This window comes from Bos taurus, chromosome 17, assembly GCF_002263795.3.
Source record: "Bos taurus isolate L1 Dominette 01449 registration number 42190680 breed Hereford chromosome 17, ARS-UCD2.0, whole genome shotgun sequence".
Lineage (NCBI taxonomy): Eukaryota > Metazoa > Chordata > Mammalia > Artiodactyla > Bovidae > Bos > Bos taurus.
The window spans coordinates 51,300,807-51,324,784 of NC_037344.1; the positions used below are offsets into that span (position 1 = coordinate 51,300,807).

At 52.9% G+C, this 23,978-nt stretch overlaps 1 protein-coding gene across 19 annotated transcripts in view; it reads left to right on the forward strand.

Moving 5' to 3' along the window:
- Positions 1–23,978, forward strand: part of NCOR2 (nuclear receptor corepressor 2) — a 237,351-nt gene that overhangs the window by 77,273 nt on the left and 136,100 nt on the right. For 18 of the 19 annotated variants that reach the window (XM_059876314.1, XM_059876327.1, XM_059876329.1 and 15 more), the window contains 5 exons: positions 452–669; positions 7,447–7,574; positions 9,612–9,789; positions 17,032–17,211; positions 21,637–21,750. In XM_059876314.1, coding sequence (XP_059732297.1) covers positions 565–669; positions 7,447–7,574; positions 9,612–9,789; positions 17,032–17,211; positions 21,637–21,750 — 705 coding nt within the window. In that variant the 5' untranslated portion in view covers positions 452–564. Of the gene's footprint in view, positions 1–451; positions 670–6,292; positions 6,750–7,446; positions 7,575–9,611; positions 9,790–17,031; positions 17,212–21,636; positions 21,751–23,978 lie in introns of those variants that run through there. The other variant, XM_059876324.1, reaches the window with a different exon arrangement.

Here is a 23,978-nt window from a genome sequence, read left to right on the forward strand (position 1 = left end):
TGGGGGTGAGGTTGGGTGGTCTGAGAGTTCTTGGGGACCACAGGGGTGGTGAGGGCAGTGTCCGCAGAGTTGGGGTTCCACGGGGTGCAGTTGGGTGGGCTGAGATTGCTTGGGGGCCATAAGTGAGGTAGGGCAGCACTTGTAGAGTTGGGGTTCCCATGCCTGCTGAGCAAGCACCTTAGCAGTGGGGGAGGGCACGACTGTCATCCACGTGGCGTGTGCAGCAGCTGCTGGCCTGGCCTGTGGTTTGGAGGGGCCTCAAACACCACTTGGTGTCTCCCTCTGCTGTCAGTGGGCAGGGAGCGTGTCAGTGGCATGGAGGAGGGTCCTGGAAGACCCCTGTCTGCCCTCGCTCCCTCACAGGGGCCACAGGAAGGACTTGGGGCCCCTCCAAGGTCTGCCAGGAGCAGCTGCCCCATGGCTGATCTTGCTTTCTTTTCTGTTCTCACAGGTGCCTGGGACAGGGTGGTCTGCAAGCAGATGACGAAGACTGGCTTGTAATCGTTGTTGACCATTGAGAGGGAGATTACAGGGGCCCAAGAGCCTCTCTGGACGCCCACCACCATGTCGGGATCTACGCAGCCTGTGGCACAGACGTGGCGAGCCGCCGAGCCCCGCTACCCGCCCCACGGCATCTCCTACCCTGTTCAGATCGCCCGGCCGCACACGGTAAGGGGCACGGATGTTCGCCTGGGGTCACCTTTGGAGTTTTCTTTTGTCACTGGGTTTCTGTTTCTCCCTGGAGTTGGTGCTTGTGTGGCTCCGATGGTGTCCAGCCAGGGCTCACTGTCCCCGTGGGGAAGTGGGGTGACAGGGCAGATACCACTGACATCTGTGGCCTTGCCAGGCCTCGGGACATCTGGGAAAATCTCTTAGCTCCCACTTTAAAGCTGGGAAGGTGGAGCCCAGGGCCAGGCTGAGCTGCGATCCCTGCCTCTGGGTCTGCTGTGGGGTTTGCTTGTTGATGTGGAGCTCCTGCTGTATACACTGTCGGCCCAGCCTCAACCAGGCTACCCTGCTTTAGGATTGAAGTGACTTCCTGGGGGCTGTGGGTCGCAGACCCTCCCCTCCTCAATCCTCAGGGCCTGGAACCTATTCACTGAGTGATGCTCAGAGCTTCCAGATGACAAGGCCAGCACGTGTCATTCTCTGAATCTCTGATATGAGCGGGGCAGCGATGGGGGAGGTCCAGGGGGTTGGTTCTGCTCATGGGAGAGCTGCCCCAATGTTGGGGGTGGTAGCCTGCTGGGGAGGGAGCAGATATGACCTTGGTCAGGTTTTTAAAAAAATTTTTGGCCATATCATGTGGCATGTGAGATCTTAGTTCCCCAATCAGGGATCAAACCTAAGCCCCCTGCACTGGAAGCCTAGAATCCTGACCACTAGACCACCAGAGAAGTCTCCTTGATCAGCTTTGCTGAGTGGCACCCGACTCTGTCCAGCTCCTAGTGGGGGCCCCCTTTCCTGACTTCACCTGTAGCTGCCTGTGGCGCCGAGGATGAGCTTTGGTTCTGCTCTGTTGGCACTTATTGGGCACTTACTATATACCGCATCTTCAGGGGCTTGCCAGAGGGCCCTCAGAGTCCTGGGCGTCGCCTGCTGGACCTCCTAGCTACTCAGCGAGGGACTGTGAGGATCTGCAGTCACAGCCGGGGTTGAAGCTGGCTGTGCTGGCCCCGGCTTGTACATGCTGTGTGTGTTCTTCTCGGGTGGCGTGGTCCCTCCTCCTGAGACGCTGAAAGGAAATGGCATGGGAGGGCTTTTCCATCCTCCGTGATCGAGATGTTTTTGCATATGAGCCCACTGACCCAGCCTGAGGGCCTCTTGAGAATTTGGGCCCCAAGATGCTTTTGAGAGCTGGCTGTGGTCAACAGGCACATTCTGGATGGAGTGGTCGAATTCTCACAAACAACCTAATGAAAGAGCACCTCACGTTATCCTCCCATTGTGCAGACGAGGAGATTGAGGCTGGGAGGTTAAATAATAGGCCTCAGGTTCAATCACTGTGAGGAGGCAGAGTCGGCTTCAGCTTCAGGACTCTGTGTGTATGCATGCTTAGTCGCTAAATGGTGTCTGACTGTGACCCCATGGACTGTAGCCCGCCAGGCTCCTCTGTCCGTGGGATTTTCCAGGCATGAATACTGGAGTGGGTTGCCGTGTCCTCCTTCAGGGGGTCTTCCTGGACCAGGGATTGAACCTGCATCTTTCACATTGGCAGATAGATTCTTTACCACTGAGCCACCAGGGAAGGACTCTGAGCCCCTGTGAAAAAGATGCTTCTGTTTATTGGTCACCTACTGTGTGCCCAGGGCCCAGGACTATGCTCCTGGGGATCATTTATTATTATGTATCATCATCAGCTTTGTCATGATCACAACAGCAAAAATAAGTGTTCTCATCCACTGAGTGCTTGCAGGACAAGCTTTATTTTGTTTTTTTAAGTATTTATTTATTTGGCTATGTCGGGTCTTAGTTGCAGCATGTGGGATCCAGTTCCTTGACTGGGGATCGAACTCAGGCTCGCTGCACTGGGAGTGTGAAGTCGTAGCCACTGGACCACCAAGGAAGTCCCTAGGGCGAGGGTTTTGTTTATGCTCTTTGTGTATACAGTTGCCCTTGCTCCAGGGTGAACATTTTGCAGGTGAGCAAATAGGATGGGTTATGTAACGCTTCTGAGTCTTGGTTTTTCATCCATAAAATGGGGTAATGAGAGCATCTGTTGCCTGGTTTCTCCTGGGGATGAAACGTGATGATCTGTGGAACAGCATTATGGCACATGTGTCCAATTGCAAAATTGTCATCGTCATTAGAGCTGCCTGGCGGGGGGCGGGGGCCCTCCCCTCCCCCTTCCCCTTCCCCCTCAGGGAGGTTCCCCCCCCACACCACCCCCTGGGTGAGTCCTTGAGTCCGCATGGCCCTGCCATCCTGCCATCCCACCCTTCCTTTGCCCCAGCTCGGCCCTCTTGCAGTCCTTTGGAGTCACCACCTGATCTCAGACACTTTCTGTTTTTCCTGCTGGACTGCCAGTGATGCAGGGTGTGGCTGGGCAGAACCAAGTGGTCACTTCCTCCGGGCAGGAGGCTGAGGCCGTGCGTGGGTGGGGCCCTGGACAGCTACGAGGTGGGGCATCCTTATCCTGTGTGGTGACCGCAGTGGGGCCCCGCTTCCTGACCACCCTGCCTGGCGCTGGGGTGGCCCAGCTGCGGGCCCCTGCTTGTTACTGGGAAGGCTTTAAAAGCAAGATTTCTGGGTGTCCAGGGCAGGTGGTGGGGTCTTGCTCTCCCAGGCATATGTCCAGGGCTTTTCTTTGGCAGGTGGGAGGTGAGCATTGGGACTGTAATCTGGGGGTCCCCCTGCAGCCCTGAGCCCCTAACCCCTTACTGTCAGGCCATTGTACAGAGTTTCTGAGAATTCCCTCCTCCACCCCGAGTCTTTGAAAGACAAATGGTGAAGGATAAGGGGAATAAAGGCACAGAGAGACAAATGCCCGGTTCAAGGGCCAGATGGGGACCCAGGGTCCCAGCGCCTTGTACAATAGTTGAGGCAGGGATGCTGGGATGAGGGGCAGGGCAAGAATGCCCAGATGTGCCTTTGAATTCCTGTCCCTCCCAACTTGCTGAGTGACATTGGGCTGCGTGGGGCAGGCTCAGTTTTCCCATCTGTGATATGGCTGTTGTGGGTCTGAGCATCACCGGCAGATGTCTGCAAGGTGCCCAGGGCCGTGTCTGCACATGGCGGTTCTCTCTTTCCTCCTGGGAGGCTGGCGGGAGACTGAAGAGGGCCTGGATTCTGAGAGGGGGCTGGGAGCAGCCTCCTCTGCTGGCCTGTGCTTCGACCTACGTCATCTCCAGGCCGCCTGCTGTGTTATGCCTGGCTCAGGTGGAGGGCTTAATTCAAGTGTACTTCTCCGGTCTGGCGTCAGGCACGCTCAGAGCCTCTCTCCATAGTGCTGTGCACGTGGCCTGCTCAGTCCCAGCTGCTCCTCCCACACAACCTCTCTGTGTCCTATTCTCACCATCTCTGTGGTCTTGGCTTTCCTCCCCCACAGTATCAGGACCCCACATTTTCCCCCGAGGGTCTTGGAGTCTGACGGTCTCCCAGGATTGAGGGTCCCAACACATTCTCCCCTTCTTGTCTCTTCCTGCTTTCTACAAGCCACCTCGATTCTGCTGTCTCCCTCAGGTCCCCTGGGACCTCTTGAGCTCTCTTAAGTTCCTTCAAGCCTTGAGCTGAATGAATGCATTAAAGCCCAAAGACACAGGGTCTGAATCCCAGTGCCACTCCTTCCTGCTGTGTGGCCTTGGACAAGTTACTTAATCTCTCTGTGCCTTAGTGTTAGAAGGGTGTTTAAGTGCACAGGGTCTCAAGCTAAACCCCTTGCATTCATGTCCTGCCTCAGTGATGTCCTAGCTGTGAAACTCTAGTTTAGTGGCCTGACCACCCCTTGCCTCAGTTTCTCTGTCTGTTGGGTGAGGGTAGTCATAAGCCTCTGAAAGTGTTACTCAGTCATGTCCGACTCTTTGCAATCTTATGGAGTGTAACCCTCCAGGTTCCTCTGTCCATGGAATTCTCCAGGCAAGAACGCTAGAGTGGGTAGCCATTCCCTTCTCCAGGGGATCTTCCTGACACAGGGATCGAACCTGGGTCTCCTGCATCGCAGGTAGCTTCTTTAAGCCTCTGAGGATGAAGTTAGTTGACACGTGCTGAGGCCTGCGCACAACGCCTGGGAAGGTTAGCGTGACTGATACAGTGCTGTGTTGATGACTGATGCTGCTGCTGTCATGACAACAACGTGCCCGTTAGCATCCTTTTCCGAGTGGCCCCCAGGGTACACGGCAGGCTTTTCCTCCAGAGGAGGGGTTGGCAAACCTTCTCTGTAAATATTTCAGACTTCTCGGGCCATGCGGTCTCTGTCACAATGACTCGTGGCTGCTGCTGTCCCAGCGCGAAAAGTAGCTCAGCCAACACGTACTGGAGTGGCTGTGGCCGTGTGCCAGTGACACTTGATGAGACAGGCCGAGCCTGGCTTTGGCCTTGGGCCTCGTTGGCCCCAGATCAGTGCTTATCAGGCTCTCTGTGGGAAGGATCGGTCTGTTTCATTTCCAGTTTGTCACAAACGGATACATGGGCCTTCTGCACGTGACCCAGTTTGCGGGCGTGAGGACGGGTTTAGGCCGAGGCCGGCAGGACTGTGCCGGCCATGCGCTCAGATGCTGCGGTGCTGTCAACAGGCTCTCAAGAAGGATCTGAATCTGCTCATCTTCAGCGCTTCCTTCCAGACCAAGGGTCACGGACTCAGGAGCCTGCTTGGGCCACATACATGTATGGGGGCAGCGGGCGGGCCTGGAATGGTTTGAAACACGTGGAGGGTTCTCATGTTGCGAGACGTGTCTGGAGGGTTCCAGCCAGCGTGCCTGGTGTCTTCAGGCTCCTAGGATCACAATGAGTCTCACCTTCAGCCTCTCTTGGGGTCTCCCCAGTTCTTTCCTTTCCATAAAGATCGAGGCACCCTCTGGGGTCCCTGGACTCAGAGCCCTAGGGTAGAGATCAATGTGGGTGGCCCCCAAGATGGTCTTTGGAGGGACTGTGCTCTAAGCTCATCCTGCTTGACTCTTAAACTGGGAAACTGAGGCCAGAAGGGTTCATGCAGTGGTCGCCCCATGCCCCTGCCTCAGGGGCCCCAGGCGCCACGTGCCTTTCTCCGCCTCAGTTGGCGGCGGTAGGCACGCCATCCTGCCCGGGCCCTCTCCCGAGGGATTGGACTGTCTGCCTTTCTGTGGCTTTGTTCATTTTGCTTTTGTGTGAGAGGGAATTTTCCTCCTGGCAGACTGCAGCGCTTGCTGATTTCTTCTCACACCTCGGCGCGCGTGTGCACACCAGATCCGTGCCTGGCAGCCTCGCCAGTGGGATCCCAGAGGCTGCCACCCACTCCCCCCAGCCCTTTCTACTTCCCCCTTTGAGAGCACCTGGTGGACATCCTGGAGTGTGGGGAGCTCGGGGGAGGCCGAGCCCTCCTCTGCCTCCTGGAAGCTGCCGTCAGCCTTGAGGGAAATCCTTGGAGAGCTAAGGGGGATTTGTGGTTGGAGGCACAGAGGCCTCCTTCAGTCCAGGTCAAGCATCCATTTCAGTTTTCTTTTCTTTTATTTGCACGCCATGTGGCACGTGGGAATCTCAGTTCCCTGGCCAGGGACTAGAGAGCCCTTGCTCCTGCAGTGGAAGAGTGGAGTCCTAACCACTGGACCACCAGGGAATTCAGGCATCCATTTTAATGGTGAAGACACTGAGGCTCAGAGGGTTTGAGTGATGGACACTTACCTCTAGCCTGAGGCCTTGTAGCTTCTTGCTTCCACGTTGGGCTGCCCAGGAAGGCCCTTCCCTCAACATTTCCAGCCTCTGAAGTTGACAGGATCCCTCTTGATTCTAGTTACTCATCCCCTCCAGCTTCCCAGCCTCCCAGCCTCTTACATGCTGTTGTTTTGGAGGGTCTGAAACACATCCATTCCCAACACACCTACGTGGTATCATCTAATTCTCTTTGCAGAAATAACAGCTTTTAAAAAATAAGCCAGACAGCAAAAGAATGACTAGATTTTTATGGAAGATTGGGAGAATTCAGAAAGGCGCCAAGAAGAAAATAAATCACCTACCATCCCACGCTTTCCCAAGCCTTACTCTTGCCAGACATCACTAGCTGATTGCCACCCACAGCGTGAATGTTCTCGGCAGACAGAAGTAATCGATTTGGACTGGTACGAGTAGGAAGCCTGTCCTGTTTTCTCCTTTGAAAGACTTCTTGTTTCAATCTGTCTTTTTTTTTAACATTTTAATGTGTCTCCAGTCAGGTGTAGTTGCTAATCGGAGCACATCTAATTCGTTAGTGTTTTGTTTTCCCCCAGATGATAATGGGTGATGATGGCACATTACTGAAGAAGGAGGGTTTTGCCTGGAGTTTATCCTTTTGACTTTGAACTGTGCCTGTGTATGCGACACACGTGTGTGGGTTTTCTCTCTGCAAACGGGGCACTCCCACGTTGGTGCTTTGTTTTGGAACCTGGTATTTGAGCCTTGCAGACTGTCAGTGTTTGCTGCGTCACCCGCTTCCCCTGACCCATGTCTTGCTGTGTCTCCTGCACTGGAGACAGACACGCAGGTTGTGCCTTTCTCCGGTTTTCTCTGCTAACACATGGGCTTGGTCGTCTCATAGGGAAAGACGGCAGGACTGGGAGATTGGGACAGGGTGGGGCGCCCGTTAGCTGAACGGGTCACTTCTTGGTGGCCACTGGCCCCAGGAACGCCTTCTGGCAGGACAGGGACTGAGGGCTGGGAGAGGACGTGGGAGGCTCCCCGGGTGGAGGAGCAGCACCGGGCAGGGGGCTCTGGGCCTGGGTCGCTGTGTGGGTCGCACCGCAGTGGGGTGGGCGCTCATTGGCCTGTCTTCTGCTGCAGGATGTTGGGCTGCTCGAATATCCGCACCACCCCCGTGACTACACCTCTCACCTGTCGCCTGGCTCCATCATCCAGCCCCAGCGAAGGAGGCCCTCCCTGCTGTCTGAATTTCAGCCCGGGAATGAAAGGTGAGTAGGGGCTTGCGCATCCATTGCTCAGATGGGGAAGTGGAGGCCTGTGCTGGTGGGGAGCTCTTGGAGGTGTGTCAGCCTGTGACTGGGGCAGGGCTGGAGATGGGCAGGGAAGAGCCACGTGGCCCCTCGGACTTCCCACTGTGGGCCCGCAGGGGTCCCTGGGAGTGTGGCCCAGGCAGAAGGGGATGACCACCTACAAGTGGGGGAGCGGGGCTGGGTTGCTGATTTGGAGGCATGTGCGTGCAGCTGGCTTCACACAGGGAGCTCCCTTCCCCCTCCCTCCCATCTTTGTCATCATCCCTTTTTCTCTGAGTCTTCTTCCATCCTTCAGCTGGCAGACGAGGTCCTCTGGGCCTGCCTTGCCTTTGTGAAATCCAGGTGGGCGGGAGCAGGCCACGTGGCAGGTGGGGACCCAGCAGGGCCAGGGCTGAGGCTGTCAGGACAGGCCAGAGCCCTGAGAGAGCCTGAAGATGCCTGAGACAGTAATAGCACTCATTGCTAAGAGTCCTAAGCCTTTTTATTTTTTGCTGTGCCTTGTGGCTTATGAGATCTCAGTTCCCAACCAGGGACTGAACCTGGGCCACGCAGGTTCACCTTAACCACTAGGCCACCAGGGAACTCTTGAGAGTCTTGAGCTTCTAACACGTGATGAACTATTATAGGCTGTGGCTGCCCACAGGCACCTAGACAGACAGCCTTGCCTGCAGGGAGCCCATGGTCTTAGCAGGGGACATACAGCAAACACCCAGGATGACTTTAAAATGGGGCAGGCGACTTATTTCCTACTGGGCGGGGAAGGGCTGCTATTTGGCTGGAGTGGCTGGCAAAGGCCTCTCAGGGGAGAGACACTTGGCACTAAGTAGCCAGTCATTCAGAGAGCCATTTGGAGAGTGGGGTGACCAGCCATTCGGAGAGCAGGGTGAAGGCATTTCAGGTGAAGGGAACAGCATGTGCAAAAGCCTGGAGAGGGGAATGTCCTTGGACTGTTCCAGAGAGGCAAGGAGGTTGGGTGGCTGGGGTTAACAGGTGATTAGGGATCTAGAGGGTAAACTTCACAGAAACCAATGGGAGGGTTTCGAGCTTTGCTGGGCAGGGAGATGGCTGTTAGGAGGAGATGCCCCGGGCACTAAGACAGGAAGGAGAAGAACTAACATGGAAAGAGCTGGTGTGTGTTTGTGGTCCAGCTTAGCCAGTGCAAAGGCCCTGGGCCAGGAATGCAGCAGGCAAGGTGAACAGGGGCCAGATCAGGCAGGGCCTGAGGATGGGGAAATGCATCTGGATTCTTATTCTGAGTTTATTGGGGGAAAAAAATATGAACCTGAAAAGCATTTCAGCAGGGGCAGCATTTGGACTCTCTGGTCAGCAGCAGTGGCTGGAGGTGGACGCTAGGAGTCCTGGGTCTGCTGTGTGTGCTCAGGCAAGGCCATGACCTCTCTGAGCCAGTTTCCTTCTCGGTCCACTAGGGAGGAGGGTTAAGGAGAATTAGTCACAAGTGATTAAGCTGGACAGCTCCTATCTCTGTGTAAGACTGCTAGGCTGAGTTGAGAAGAGGGCAAGGCCAGGTTGAACAGCCAGAGTGCTGGGATAGACTAGTGATAATCTGCTCTGGGTGAGTGATGTGCAAATAGCATCACGTGTGTTAACATCTGTGTTAGACCCACAGTGTTTTTCAGACTTTCCCTATGAATCACCCAGGATCTTGTTTCAATGCAGAGTCAGATTCAGCAGGTTGGGATAGGACTCAAAAGATTGTGTATTTGTAATCAGCCTCAAGAGGGGCTGATGCTACTGCTCTGGGGACCACACTCAAGGAGCGGGCAGTCACCAGGACCTTCTCTTGCTATAAAGATTGTCAGTTAATGCTGACTCAGAGGAAGACAAATCTGTGTTTGAGTCCTGCCTCGCTGTGTGCCCTTGAGCAGATGGACACTCCTTGCAGGGTGGAAGAGGGCGTGGCTCATGGCCGTTCTCAGCAAGGAGGGCAGCAGATGTGATGTCATGTGCGCCTCCCCCCCCCCCCCCCCCCAACAGGTCCCAGGAGCTTCACCTGCGACCTGAGTCCCACTCGTACCTGCCTGAGCTGGGCAAGTCAGAGATGGAGTTCCTGGAGAGCAAGCGCCCTCGCCTGGAGCTCCTGCCCGACCCTATGCTACGGCCCTCGCCCCTGCTGGCCGCTGGCCAGCCTGGGGGCTCTGAGGACCTGTCCAAGGTAAGGCTTGGCTCCCAGCTGGGAGCGGCTCCAAGGATTTGGGTGGTGCTACGATTGGGCGGGGTGCAAGGAATTGGGTGGGTGTGTCAGGCTGGGAGGAGGGACTGAGCACAAGGTGTGCAGAGGCTGGGCAGCGAGAGGAGGGTCTAGGGATGAGCTTGGCTCCGTGGGCTGTTTCTTGGCTGGAGAGGAACATCTCCCCTACCCCCATTTTCCGCCCCCAAGTGTTTCCCGCCCTTGGGGACCATAGGGCCCTGGAGGGCTCTTGCATTTCACTCTTCTTTAATCAGAGAGTCAGCTGAGATGGAGGAGGAGAATGTGCATAGGTAAAGTGCCCATAGTTTGCTGCTGGGAGAGGTTTTCTGCCATTCCAGTGAACCTCAGGACCGACCCCTAGAAGCTCTTCTGGTCTCCATCTAAATGGAGGAATCGCAGCCAGTGGTTCAGACGCTTCTGGCTCCCAGGGTCAGCCAGCTGCCTCAGAGGCTGTCATTTCCCTGCCACTGCCTAGGGTGCAGCAGGGACCGTGGCCAGGTGACACGCTTGTCCTTGGCCGGCTGCACGATGGATGTCCTTTCTGCACGTGCTGAGTGGTGTCGTCATGGTCTTTCAGGACCGCGGGGACACACGTTAGCTCATTAACGGCTGCCCAGCTGCTGAGTGAGGTCAGTGCTCTTCTTACTGCAGCCTCAGTGGGGTGGGTGGGGACTGGGAGCCAGTCCAGGGGAGGGAGGTGGTCCACTCGGACCTGCTGGATCTTCTTCTCTGCCTGACACTGGATGGGATTGAATAGTGAGATTTCAGGCTGACGCAGGTTCTTTAGTAGGGGGACTGGCAGGAAACGGGGTTCCTGGGTTGGTCATGATGATGATGATAAACTAACACGGATGGAGTCTCTGCCTGTGGGCCGGGTACATCTGACTGTCAATTCCATTGTGCCATCGCAGTTGGATGAAGACTGATCTGCGATCATCTTTTTAAAATGTATATATTTTTACTGGGCTGCGCTGGGTCTTGGTTGTGGCATGTGGGATCGTTAGTTTCAGTATGTGGGGTCTAATTCCCTGACTAGGGATTGGACTCACGCCCCCTGCACTGGGAGCACAGAGTCTTAGCTGCTGGACCACTTGGGAAGTTCCTATAATCACCTTTTATATAGGGGACCCCAGGCTGAGAGAGCCACTCGCCAGCAGTCACTGGAATGTGGGAAGTGGGCCCTGAAGCCCACGTGGCCCAGGTCTGCCCAGGATGCTATCCCCGCCTTGGGCTGTCCCTCTGGCCCTTCGAGCCTGCCATCCTGCCATCCCCTTGCTGGCATCCTCCTCTTAGATTCCGAGACCCCTCAGCCTCCTGGGAGGGATGTTGCTGTTGGAAAAGCTATTCCCTGAAGAGGGTCTTGGGTAGTAGGGGAGCGGGGTGCATGTGGCGGGGGACACAGCGCCATAACCAGGGAGGCTTGATGTCCTCCCAGAGGGACCAGAGCCCTGAGTGGGCCATGCCCCTGTGCTCACATCTGTCTCTGCCTGGAGAATTGGCTGGTGCGGGTCTCTGGTCAGCCCCTATCAGGCCTCTGCTGCCTGCCTTATGGCTCTGCAGAACTGGGCTCCAAGCCCTCAGGCCTGCGGGTCCTTCTGAGGGTCTCTGGGCCTGACAGGGGCTCTGTGAGTCCTTCTGCTTATCCCTCTGCTTCTTAGAGTGCCCCAGGGTGCTTCCTCTCCTTCTGTGAGTCTTTCTCAGTCTCTGCTTCTGTCTCTGTCTCTCTGTCTCTCTCTGCCTGGATGTGTGTGTGTATCTGTGTGTCTCTGCTCCTCTCTCTGTCTCTGTCTGTTTCTTCCCTTCCTGGACCTCATGGGTGTGGGGGAGTGATGGGCCCAGTGTTGGGGCCTGGCTGGACCAACTCCTGTAATTGCTCCGGGCTGTTAAGAGCATTTGGAAAGTATGAGCGCATTTTGGGCAAGGGAAGAAGCCAGGGGAGAAACACAACTCTGAAGGAGTTCAGATGTTTTTTGCGTCTGTTGTGTGGAATTTAGCTGGATGCGTGAGATAGGAATTTGATGGGTTTTTTGTTTTTTTTAAACAGCACTGCTCCCTTCCCCTCCGGCTGTGTTCCTTTTTCATATAAAAATGTTCTGTTTTATAATGCTTCCCTGCCCTCAAGCCTCTGGAGTCCTGTGGCATCAGAGGCTTCCTTTGAACTTCACCAGGCTTGGTTCTGGGGACATTAGAATCATCACAAACAGCACCATTTCTGAAAGTCTCTTTGTCTGTTGGGGCCCCGTTGGCTGAAAGGGACAGAAAACCCACACAAACCTGGCTTAAGCAGGAGTCCTGGCTCATATAACTGAAATCCCAGCATTGCTGGCTTCAGGCACAGCTTGATCGAGGTGACATGTCCCTGGGTTCCTGTCTCTGTCCGTTTCTTGGCTCTGCCATCTTGCATGTGGTCTTGTTAACAAGAAGGCAATTTGAGATTCCAGGCCTTCCTCTTCCCACATTCAAGGTCAACAACAAGAGCTTTCCCTGTGTTTCCACATTTCCAGACAAGAACTATTTATCTCTCTGCCTTTGAGTAAGCCCCTGCCTGTCCTGGAATCCATCGTGGTGACTGGAGGAGTGGACTGTGGGTGCCCAAGCCTGGCCCTGCCCTTTCCTGGGTCTGAGACGGAGGAAGGGGGAGCCCCACGGGGTCCTCTCCAGCCCTCAAGGCTTTTGCTTACCTCTGTGTCTGTAATTTTACATAATGAGCTTTTCTGTTCCACGTTGGCCTGAATTTTTACGCCAAGGGCATCTGACGGGGAAAATGGTGCCAACTGCTACCTAGCGACTGGTAAAGGTATTGGATTGTTATTTTCCTCCTGCGGGTTTGGACTGAAATGAAGGCTAGCCGCCACCGGGAGAACCATCTGGAGGCCCAGTAGCCGGGCTCCCCCAGTCCCATTCCTGGAAAACTCAGCACCACAGAAAGCACTCTTTGCCCTCTGGTGTGCATCTTCTAGTCAGATGGAGGTGAAATTCATATAATATGAAATTAAGCAGGTTGAAGTGAGCAAATCAGTGGCATTTAGTACATTCACGGAGTTGTGCACCATCTCTGCCTAGTTCCAGAGAATTTTTCATCATCCCAGAAAGAAACCGTGACCCATCAACAGCCACTTCCTCCTCCCCAGGCCCTGGCAACCACCCGTCGGCTTTCTGTCTCTATGGATGTACGAGTTTTGGATACTTCATATCAATGGGATCATCCGATACGTGTTTTATGTCTGGCTTCTCTCATTCAGCATCATGTTCTTAAGGTTCATCTGTGTTGTACCATGGGTCTGTACGGCACTCGTTTTTATGGCTGAATCATATTCTATTATATGGAGAGACCACACTTTGTCAGTTGATGGGCCCGTCTGTGCAGTTTTGCTGAGAATAAAAGCCAAGCCCGCACCTTGAGGAAGAAACCATTGAAGAAGACAGCTTTTCCCCATCAAGACTTTAAGAAAAAGTTTCCAACAACTTTTCCAGTAGTTCCTGGTCATTGCCAACTGCTTCATCCGACCCCTCTGCCGCCCTTGTCAGCTTTGGGGACGGAAATCTTTTCCCTCATGACATTTTATTTACAATTTTTTATTTCTTTATCTGGCTGCCTGGGCTCTGTGTTGCAGCGTGTGCTCTTTATTGCAGCGTGTAGGCTTCTGTAGTTGCGGTGTGCAGGCTTAGTTGCCCTGAGGCACGTGGGCTTTTACTTCCCCGACCAGGGATGGAATCCAAGTCCCCTGTGTTGGAAGGCAGATTCTTTACCACTGGACCACCAGTCTTGCTCATGTCATTTTGAGAATTATCCCTGAATTAGATGAACTGTTGCGGGGGGTCCTGGCACCGAAAGCCTCCTGTCCACAGTTCTTGTTCTCACCCTGCTCCTCTCCCTTCCTTCTTGGTCCTGGTGGAAGATCAGAGCAAGGCAGGAGAGATGTTTCCTACAGCAGGTAATAGGACTGGGCTCTGGGAACCATGTCACCAAAACCTTTCATCTCAAGAATGCTGAGAAATGATTGAGGCTATTGGGGGAGACCAGCCAAGTGCTGTGGCGCACAGAGGGAAGGGGCGAAGCTCAGATAAGGGTTGGGCATGGGGGCATGGATGGTGAGTCTGATATGAGGTGGCACACAGGTAGAGTCCTGAGAGGGCACAGCTGGCACAAAGGCCTGGAGTTGCCAGGGTACGTGAGCGGCTTCTGGTTTGGCATCTGTGGGGTCAGATGCCTGCAGTCCTTGTGTCCCCCAGCTCATCCCTCCTACTGGGGAGCAGTTACACACACACACACACACACACACACACACACACACACCCTTTCTGAGTATTTCTCTAGAGGTTGTGTAATTCCGTGCACAGCTTTGCTTCTAATATCAGGGAGTCGTGGACCTTGGAAGGGACTCGCTCTGGCTTTCCTGCCCAGCCACATGGTTCTGAGAGATGAATGAATGTGTGGTGGGGACCTTGTTTCTGCTGTAGGAGCCCCTGCCACCTGGTTGCGTGCTCTGCCTGCTTCTGGAGAGTTCTGATTGAGGCCTTGTCTCTCCTATCCTGAGCCCTCCAAGCCAAAGCTCTATCACTTTGTGACTGGTGACCTCAGGCATGTCATTGAACCTCACTGGATCTTTAGTTTCATCTGGAAAATGGGGAAACCTGTACTTCCACTTCCCGTGTGGGCTGTGACAACTATGTGAGTTAAGAGCATAGTAAGCTCCAATCCTGGCCCTCAGCTTGGGTTTGTAAATAAAGTTTTATTGACACCCAGCCATGCCCATTCCTGAGTGTCTTGTCTTTGGCTGCTTTCCCACTGCAATGATGAGTGAGTGGTTGGAGCACAGACTGTCTGCTCTGCAAAGACTGAAGTAGTTTTACACCTGGCTGTGTACAGAAAGTGTGCTGACTGCTGGCTTAGAGCCATGCCAGATCTGTGCCTGCTAGTTCCTTGCCCCCTCATCTGTGCTATGGGGATGCAGTGGCAGCCCCCAGGAGAACCACAGTCAGAGTTGAGGGGTAGGGTGTGCTGAGTGGAATGCCTGGTTCGGTTTCCTGGGTGTCCCTGAGGAGCATGGAGGGCCACATCAGAGCCATGTCAGGGCCACATTTGGCCCTGTTGAAGGACTTGGGGCCTCTTCTGCCTTTTCCCCAAGGGTTCTGGATGTGTGGAGGATCTGAGAGTCTCCACACCTGCTCTCCCCCACATCTCAGATGGAAATGATAAGGCCAGAGTGATCCCCAGACCCTTGGGCTCTGTGGGCTTCAGTGGAGTCTGTGTGTGTAGGACCGAGACTCCAAGGACAGAAAGGGTGGACTTAAGATGGCACCAGAGGGCTTCCCTGGTGGCTCAGATGGTAAAGAATCCGCCTGCAATGCAGGAGACCTGGGTTCAATTCCTGGGTCGGGAAGATCCCCTGGAGAAGAGAATGGCAACCCCTTCAGTATTCTTACCTGGAGAATCCCATGGACAGAGGAGCCTAGCGGGCTACAGTCCATAGCGTAGCAACGAGTCAAACACGAGTGAGCAACTGACTCACACATAAGATGGCACAGCCTCTGCTCAACTCGAGCTGAGGGGGTGGGGGGAGGGTGGCGCTTGGCAGCCCTGGGGCTGCAGTTGTCCCTCCGAATAATGTGTCCTCTGTCCTCCGGCTGCAGCTGCTGTGGGGGTGGGGAGGCAGCCTCCCGGAGCTACTCCTGGGGCTTCCTCTGTCACAGCTGCTGGCTTGGCCTTGAGGATGGTACAGAGCGGGGGCCAGGTTTTGGGGAGGACGGCTCCAGCCAGTGCCTGTGGAGCCCTGAGAGTGTGCCAGGCTCTGAGCTGAGCCCTCTGCACATAGGTACTCATTCAAGCCTCACAGCAGCCAGAAAGTGAGAATGGTCCCATTGTACAGATGAGGAAATGGAGGCAGGTGATATGCTTGTGGTCACGAAGATCCTGGGTGGGGATTTGAACCCAGGGCCACATAGGTGAGTGCTCTGGGGTCAAGGACTGGGTTTTATTTTACTTCCTCCTCACTGTGCTCCCAGCAACCTTGGATGCTCAACAAACTTTGACTGGTGGAATGGAGCCACTGACTCCCTTGTTTGCTTAACACATTTTTGTTTTGTTTTTATTTTTGGCCACACCGTGTGGCTTGTGGGATTTTATTTCCCTGACCAGGGATTGAACCCAGGCCCTCGGCAGTGAAAGTGAAGTCCTAACCACTGGGCCACCAGGGAATTCCCAAGGTGTATTTTTTGTTTTGTTTTGTTTCTTTTTTTTTTAGCACATTTTGGAAAATGACTTCATTACACAGAGTAACACTCAGTGAAGGAAAAGCAGAAAAACACTGGTAAATAAAAAGAAGAGGTAGGAAGGAGGGTGGGATGAATTGGGAGATTAGAATTGACATATGTATACTAGCATGTGTGAAAGAGATAACTAGTGGCAACCTATTGTGCAGTACAGGGAGCTCAACTCTGTGCTTTTTGGTGACCTAGAGGGGTGGGATGTGGGGTGGAGGTGAGAGGGAGGTCCAAGAAGGAGGGGATAGATAGATAGATAGATAGATAGATATAGCTGATTCACTTCATTGTGCCACAGAAACTAATGTAACACTGTAAAGGCAAGTAATACCTCAGCTTACAAAAAGGAAAGTGAAAATATCCCCTTTTTCTCCCACTTCCCCAGTAAATACTTTTGACATCTCTGTTTCCCATTCTTATAGTTTTCTTGTGTTTGTGTATATCTTCTACAAAACCAGATTTGTAGTGTGTATGATATTCTGTAACTTGCTCATTTGGACTGAGAATCGTGAATAAGTGTTCCTGGAGGGTCAACTGAGGCCAGGCCCTGGGTGTTTGGAGGTTGTGGGTTTTGAGGCCAGTTCTCGAGGAGTTTGATCTGGAGGGAGGACACAGGCAGGGTAACAGGGTAGGAGAGAGGTGTGTGATGGGGAAAGGGAAGAGGGAGGCCTTGCAGGGAGGCTTGGAAAACTTGCCTGTAGGAAGATAGAAGAAAGGATCTGAACTCTGGAGAAGGCCAGGGAGGGAGCATCTGGCAGGGGACCAGTGAGGGAGAGGCATGGAGGTGGGATCAGTGAGCAACCTTGTGTCTGGGACGTGGGGGCCGGCACAACAGATGCCAGGTGTGTTGGTACCTGAAGTCATGGCTGGAAACGTTCAGTGTATTTGGGGGGTGGGTGCCTCCTGTCCTGAGCCCATGCCTATTTTTTTCCTCCTCTGCAGGACCGCAGCCTGACAGGCAAGCTGGAGCCGGTGTCTCCTCCCAGCCCTCCGCATGCTGACCCTGAGCTGGAGCTGGTACCTCCACGGCTCTCCAAGGAGGAGCTGATCCAGAACATGGACCGGGTGGACCGGGAGATCACCATGGTGGAGCAGCAGATCTCCAAACTGAAGAAGAAGCAGGTGTGGGTGGGTGGGGGAATGGTGGGTCTCAGTTTCCGATCCAGCAGCAGCTGCAGCTGAGCAGATAACATAGTAGGAGTTGCAGTTGTTAGTGTATGGTGAGCACGGCCTGTGTGCCGACTCATTTTTACGCCCTTTATGTTTATTGGACAGCAGAGCTGTTTTGTGCGGTGCTGCCTATTGGAACTTGCTAATGGAAATGTTCTGAATCTGCCTTGTCCAAAATGGTAGCCACTACCCACATGTGACTGTTGAGCCTTCGAAATGGGCCTAGTGCAGGTGAGGAACTGAATATTTAATTTAGTTTAATTTGAATTAAATGAGCTGTACACTTGGATAACCAAATGTGGCTACTGTCCTGGGTGGCACAGGAATGAACAGCTGTGGGGTGGACAGTTGATTCTCTGTGCCTCCCTTTCCTCATCTATAATGTAAAGGAAAATTTCACATGATTCTGGCCCTGGCTCTGGAATCGGGATGAGCTGGACCTCCTACCTCTGCCTCAGAGCGTTCACCTCTCTGAGCCTCAGTTTGCTTGTCTGTAAAATGGGCACAGACATGACACTACCTCTTAGGGTTGTGAGGAAGGGACAGAGTCACGTGATGAAAAGAAGTCATCATTGTCATTGAAATCAAGGAAAAGTTGACATAAAGAATAATAAGATTAATTTTATAATTTTATTTTTACTTTTTCTTGGCTCTTCTGCTTCTCTCTCTGGCATCTTCAGGTGTCTGCTCAGATGTTCCCTCCACAGAGGAGACCCCCCCCGACCTTTATAGGAGTTCTCATCACCACCCATTCTTTCTCCTGGGGGTCAGCAAATCCAGCCAGATGTGGCTCAATGCTTATTTTTGTAAATAAAGCCTTATTGGCACACAGCCACATCCAATTGTTTACACATCGTCTGTGGCTGCTTCTATGATTCAACCGCAGAGCTGGGTGGTCACAAAAGAGACTGTGTGGCCAGCAAAGCCCAAGATATTTACTTTCTGGGCCTTTATAGGGAGTTTGCCAATCTTGTCACCCTGCTGAATGGTGTCACCATTACAGACGTGTAGTTTGTTTTGTGACATTGTGGTCTTCTCACGACTACAGTGTAAAAGCCGGGTTCTTTTTTTTTAAACTTGTATTTATTTATTTAATTCAGTGTTCGATTGTGCTGGGTCTTTGCTGCTGTGCTCAGGCTCTGTCTAGCTGCAGTGAACGGGAGGCCACTCTAGTTGTGTGCACGTTTCTCAGTGCACTGGCTTCTCTCGCTGCAGAGCGCAGGCTTTGGGTGCGCGGGCTTCAGTAGTTGTGGTGCCTGATGCTTAGTTGCTCCACGGCATGGGAAATCTTCCTGGAGCAGGGATTGAACCCATGTCTCCTGCGTTAGCAGGCAGATTCTCAACCACTGGACCACCAGGGAAGTCCAAAAGCAGGGTTCTTATCTCCTGTTCCCTGCTGTGCTCCTAGCAACACTGGCACAGAGTAGGTGCTCCTTGAAAACTGTGGATTGAATCAGTGTAACACCTGTCTTGACCCTGGGGGAAGCAGGGTCACACCTGATTCCCTCCAGGTAAGGATGCACGAGCTCCATGATGGATCCAAGGACTCATTCTGGCCACCATAGGCAGTGGAAGGAAGGCTGGTGAGAGACGCTTCCTGGAGGCCAGTTTAGGGCAGTGTGACAGGCTTTGAAAGTTATACAGGGGGAGGGGAGCATTGATTCCAAGAGACCTCGGGACTGTCGCTCGCCTGGGGGCACCTGAGGATGGTCCGGCAGCCTGGCCAGTCAGTGAGGCTTGGCCTACTGAGGGAAGTGGGTGGGTTTCCAGGACGGCAACACGCCATGTGGGGAGGCCGGGCCCTGGTTGGAGTCAGCAGTTATGCCAAGGCCAGCGGAGTGCTGGGCCTTAGGTCCCCCAGGCCTGGCTTTGGGGTGAGGCTGAAGCTACAGGCCATGTGCACACATTTGTGACTAAGGCTGCAAGCCAGGTGGCCCAGGGCAGCCCTCGATAGTCAGATTAAAAAAAAAAAATTCCATTTTGGCATTTTTCTTTTTTAAATAAAATTCACAAAACATAAAATGACTCTTTGTAACGTGAACAATTCAGCGGCATTTAGTCCGTTCACAGCGTTGTACGAGGACCATTCTATCTAGTTCCAAGACATTTTCATGATCCCCAAAGAAGACCCCTGTGCACACTAGCAGCCACTCCCCTCTCCCTGCCCCACCAGCTATTAACCTGCTTTCTGTCTCTGCGGATTTGTCTGGACATTTCCTGTAAATGAACCAAATACCATGTGGCCTCTTGTCTGGCATCCTTCACTCGGTGTCATGTCTTCAAGATTCATCCCTGTTGCAGCCTCTGCCGGCCTCATTCCCTGTGTGGCCAGTATGCCGCTGTATGGATCCATGGTCCACAGTCGTTTATCCGTTCATCAGTTGGCGGACATTTAGGTTGCCTCCACCTTTTGACTATCATGAGGAGTGCTGCTGTGAGCTTTTGTGTTCATGTTTCTGTTTGAGCACCTGTTTTCAGTTCTTTGGGTCTGTATCTAGGGATGAAATTTCTAGGTCCTACAGTAACTCTGTGTTTAATTTTTAGTGTCTCGGGGAGGGTCCCCTTCACTGATTGGTGAGAATCTTCTTCCCGGCTATGCATGCCTTCCATTTCTTGGCGTGGTTTCTTTCACATTTTTTGGAGGGATTTCAATGTTTTTCTGAGGGCTGGTTGTCCTTCTGAAAGCCACCACTAGGGGTCACTGTGGGACTGAGGCAGCTTGGCTCAACCAGCCTGGCTTCAGACTTTCTGCATGGCCCCCCTCTTGGCTGTATTTTTGAGTTCATAATGGTTTGCTTCATGGTCATGGGCAGGGTGTGTGAGCCTTATGAGCAAAGAACAGTGTTCTCATCTCCCTCAAAGATGCCCTGTCAGATTGTATTCCCTGGGCATTGGCCTCCTGTGTGACCTTGGGCCAGTGTCTTAAACTCTCTGGTTTTTGCTTTGCCCTTTTGGTATAAAGCAGATAACAGCATGCAGGGATGTCTTTTATGGTGTTTGGAGGAGGACGGTCCAGTATGAAGACCACAGGGCAGATGACAATGATAATAGTGATGATGAGAAGCTGCTCATTAGGTGCTGAGTGCTTGGTGTGCACCAGCTCATTTAATCCTCACATCAACTCTCTAGGATAAAACCTTTTATTATCCCCATTTTCCAGATGAGAAAAGTGAGGCTTGGGGGAGTTCACTTGGGGGAGTTCAGCAACTTCTCAAGGTTACACAGCAAGTAAATACAGTTAAGCCTGCTGCATATGAATGAGTTCCATTCCAAAAGCATATTCCTAAGTCCAATTTGTACCTTAATCCAACAAAGTTACACAGGCTTCCCTGGTAGCTCAGCTGGTAAAGAATCTGCCTGCAATGCAAGAGATCCTGGATCAATCCCTGGGTTGGGAAGATCCTCTGGAGTAGGGATAGGCTACCTATTCCAGTTTTCTTGGGCTTCCCTAGTGGCTCAGACAGTAAAGAATCTGCCTGCAACGTGGGAGACCTGGATTTGGTCCCCTGGAGAAGGGAATGGCTACCCACTCCAGTGTTCTGGCCTGGAGAATTTCATGGACAGAGGAGCCTGGCAGGCTACAGTCGACGGGGTCTCAGAGAGTTGGACATGACTGAGTGACTATGAGCAACTAACTCTCAACCAACAGTTAGCCTGGGTACCCAACTAACACAATCGGGTATATAGCACTGTACTGTAATAGGTTCATAATACTTTTCACACAAATAATACATGAAAAACAAACACAGAAAATAACCATCTGTAATCTTACAGGACCTTGAAAATTACAGTAATTACATTACAACAGCTGGCATACAGGGGCATGCTTGCATCTTTGAAAGTTTGCAACTCAAAGGTTCATATGTAGGAGACTTACTGTTGTAGAAATAGGGTTCCAGTATGGACAGTTTGGCTCCAGAGTCTCCATAGCCTCTCCTGAGGATGACGGTGCCTGTGTTGGTAATGATGGATAATGGGGCACCTTCAGTGAGCCCCCAGTCTGACTGTACATAAATTAACTCATCCAGGAGGCACGGCCATGAGTCCCGCTTTACAGATGAGAAAACGGAGGCACAGCGCGGTTAAACTGCTTGCTAATACTCACCTAGCTGGTAAATCACCAAGGCTGAACTTACACCCAGGTAGGCTGGCAGCAGAGTCTGGAGCCAGCCCTGGTCGGGCCCTTTCCTGTGGGAGCTGGGGCCTCTCCAAGGCTTGGAGTCCCTGCGGGTGACTCAGAGGAAATGGTTAGCAGCCTGACTTCCTGTGTGGGGCCACCAGCCTGGCTGAACGAGGAGCCGCCCCCGCTGTTGGGGGAGCTGCCTCTCCTTCCGCCTGCCGGTGTGCTCACCGCTACACTCTCCCTGCTCCCCACAGCAACAGCTGGAAGAGGAGGCCGCCAAGCCGCCAGAGCCCGAGAAGCCCGTGTCACCACCGCCCATCGAGTCTAAGCATCGCAGCCTGGTACAGATCATCTACGACGAGAACCGGGTATGCCCCATCCTATCCTTCATAGCCCCTGCCCCACCTTTTCTTGCTTGCCCTGTGCTGGCCACCAGGTGGGAGGCAGGTGTCACTGTGAAGGATCTGACTGTCTCCTGGGGCCTCAGTATTCCCATCTGTGAAATGGGCATCCCTGTGACCACCTTCCCACAGATCTGGATTTGTGAGTAGGAGGGGGAAGGGGTGGTCACTGGAGACCCATCTTGGTGTGGCTGTGGTTTGGACCGTGGCTGGCCTGTGGGATGCAGATGAAAATGCAGGCGTTAGGTCATGGGAGAGCTTCAGGGGTCAATTGATCAGTGGGGGGGATGGGTAATCACTTAGGTACTCAGAAGAAATTCCTGTAATGCAAAGACAGTAGTAATATTATTTGTCATAACAGTAACATTAGTTGAACAGCTCCTTCTTTTCAGGTGATGTGCAAAGTATTTTTACATAGCAGCCGTCAGAGAGTAGGTATGGTGATTGTTTCCAATTAACACAGGGAGAAACTGAAGCCCAGAGACATTAAGTGACTTGTCTAAAGTCACACAGCTGGGAAGTGGTGGGCTTGAGATTTGAACCCGTGAGCTGTCAGATCCCAGGGCATTATTTGTCGACACTGGCCTCTGTTTACACTGAGCCCTGGAAAGGGCTGTTGGGATGGTTGAACATAGAGTCTGTAGCAGACTGTGGAGCCTCCTAGGGATCTTTGGAGGGCAGCTGTTGGGTGTCTGAAGGGGAAGGGGCTCAGGGTACCCAAAGTAGAGTGTTTCACAGGGGGCTGAACCCCCAGGCTGAAGCTGCACTGAAGTGGGATCTGTTATCTGGTGAGGTGGTGAGCTCCCCATTTTCTCCAGTCAAACCACTAAGAGCTCAGCTTCAGTGATTTGCAGTTGACTCTTTTCAAATGTGCTCAGGGCCTGTGGATGTTGAGTCCCCTCCTGGATTTTACAGGAGAGGAAACTGAGGCCCAGAGAGGGATTGTTTCTTGTCTGTGGTCATACAGTGAAGTGTGACAGATGGACTCCTTTGATTCCCCCCGGCTCCTGTCCTTGGCTCCTGGCCGTGCTTCCCAGCTGTCTGTGCTATGCGATTTGCCCCTGGCTGCTGGATCAATGCTTAGGGTCCAGGCAGGCGCTGGAGAGTCCATGGTGTCCCATGGCTTGGATGGCTAACTCTAGAGCCTGGAAACATGTGGTTGGTGCCTGTGGCTGTAGCTCCAGGCAGGAAACTATTGGATCAACTGGTTTGGCTACGCCATCACCTCTTGAAACTGCAATAGATGCAGGATGATACTGAACTTGCTGGGAGCCTGGGAACTGTGTGCCAGGCCTGTCAGGGCTGGTCACCTCTCACACCCTGGCTTCCCATCCAATTAACCAATAACCATCACAATGATAGGAGAACTAAAGCAGCTGTGTGTACTTTAGCCAGATATCCTAGGTTCGAACTCATCTCTCTATTTTCTGGCTCTGTGACCTTGGGCATATTTCTTAAGCCTCCCTGTAACCCATCCTCCTCACCAGTGAAATGATGATAATTATAGCACCTACCTTGTACCAAGGTGTGGGGATTAAATAAGTTCATTATGTAGTATCCTTGGAATAGTGCCTGCCACCATGTAGGTGCTAAGCTGGGGCTATTAATTGCTATCGTCATTGTTCTTTTATTCTTGTATTTATTTACATTTTGCATGATTTCACTGAATTCTCTCCAGACCTGCATAAGATAAGTACCATTATTCTCTGTTTTACTCATAAAGAAACCATGGCTCAGAGAGGGAAAGTGACCTACCTGGGGTTGCACAGCAAGTGAGTTTTGAGGCTGGGGATCAGAACCAAGAATGAATTGGCTCCAGGAGCCTGTGGCAAAGGGGGCAAAGGCAGAGCTCCTAGAGCTGTCACCCCCAGGCCCCCCTGATCCTCAGGTGGCATTGTCCTCTCTTCACCCCAACAGCACCTCAGGCTGGGGACTTTATGCCCATTTATGCTAATTTCATCCTGATGGGGTCCTGACAGTAGGGGAAAGACACTGGCCTTTCCCCAGCCCCCCACTCCATATTTTCAGATGAGGAAACAGAAACTCTGGGTAATTTCCCCAAGGCCTTACAGGTAGTGAGTGGCAGACTGGGCCTCAAACCCTAGATCCTGAGCTTCTGAGAGCAGTCCCCTGCCTGGCAAGTTCAGGTGCTCTGGATGCATCACGCTCGTCCTGTTCATTCATTCATTTACTCA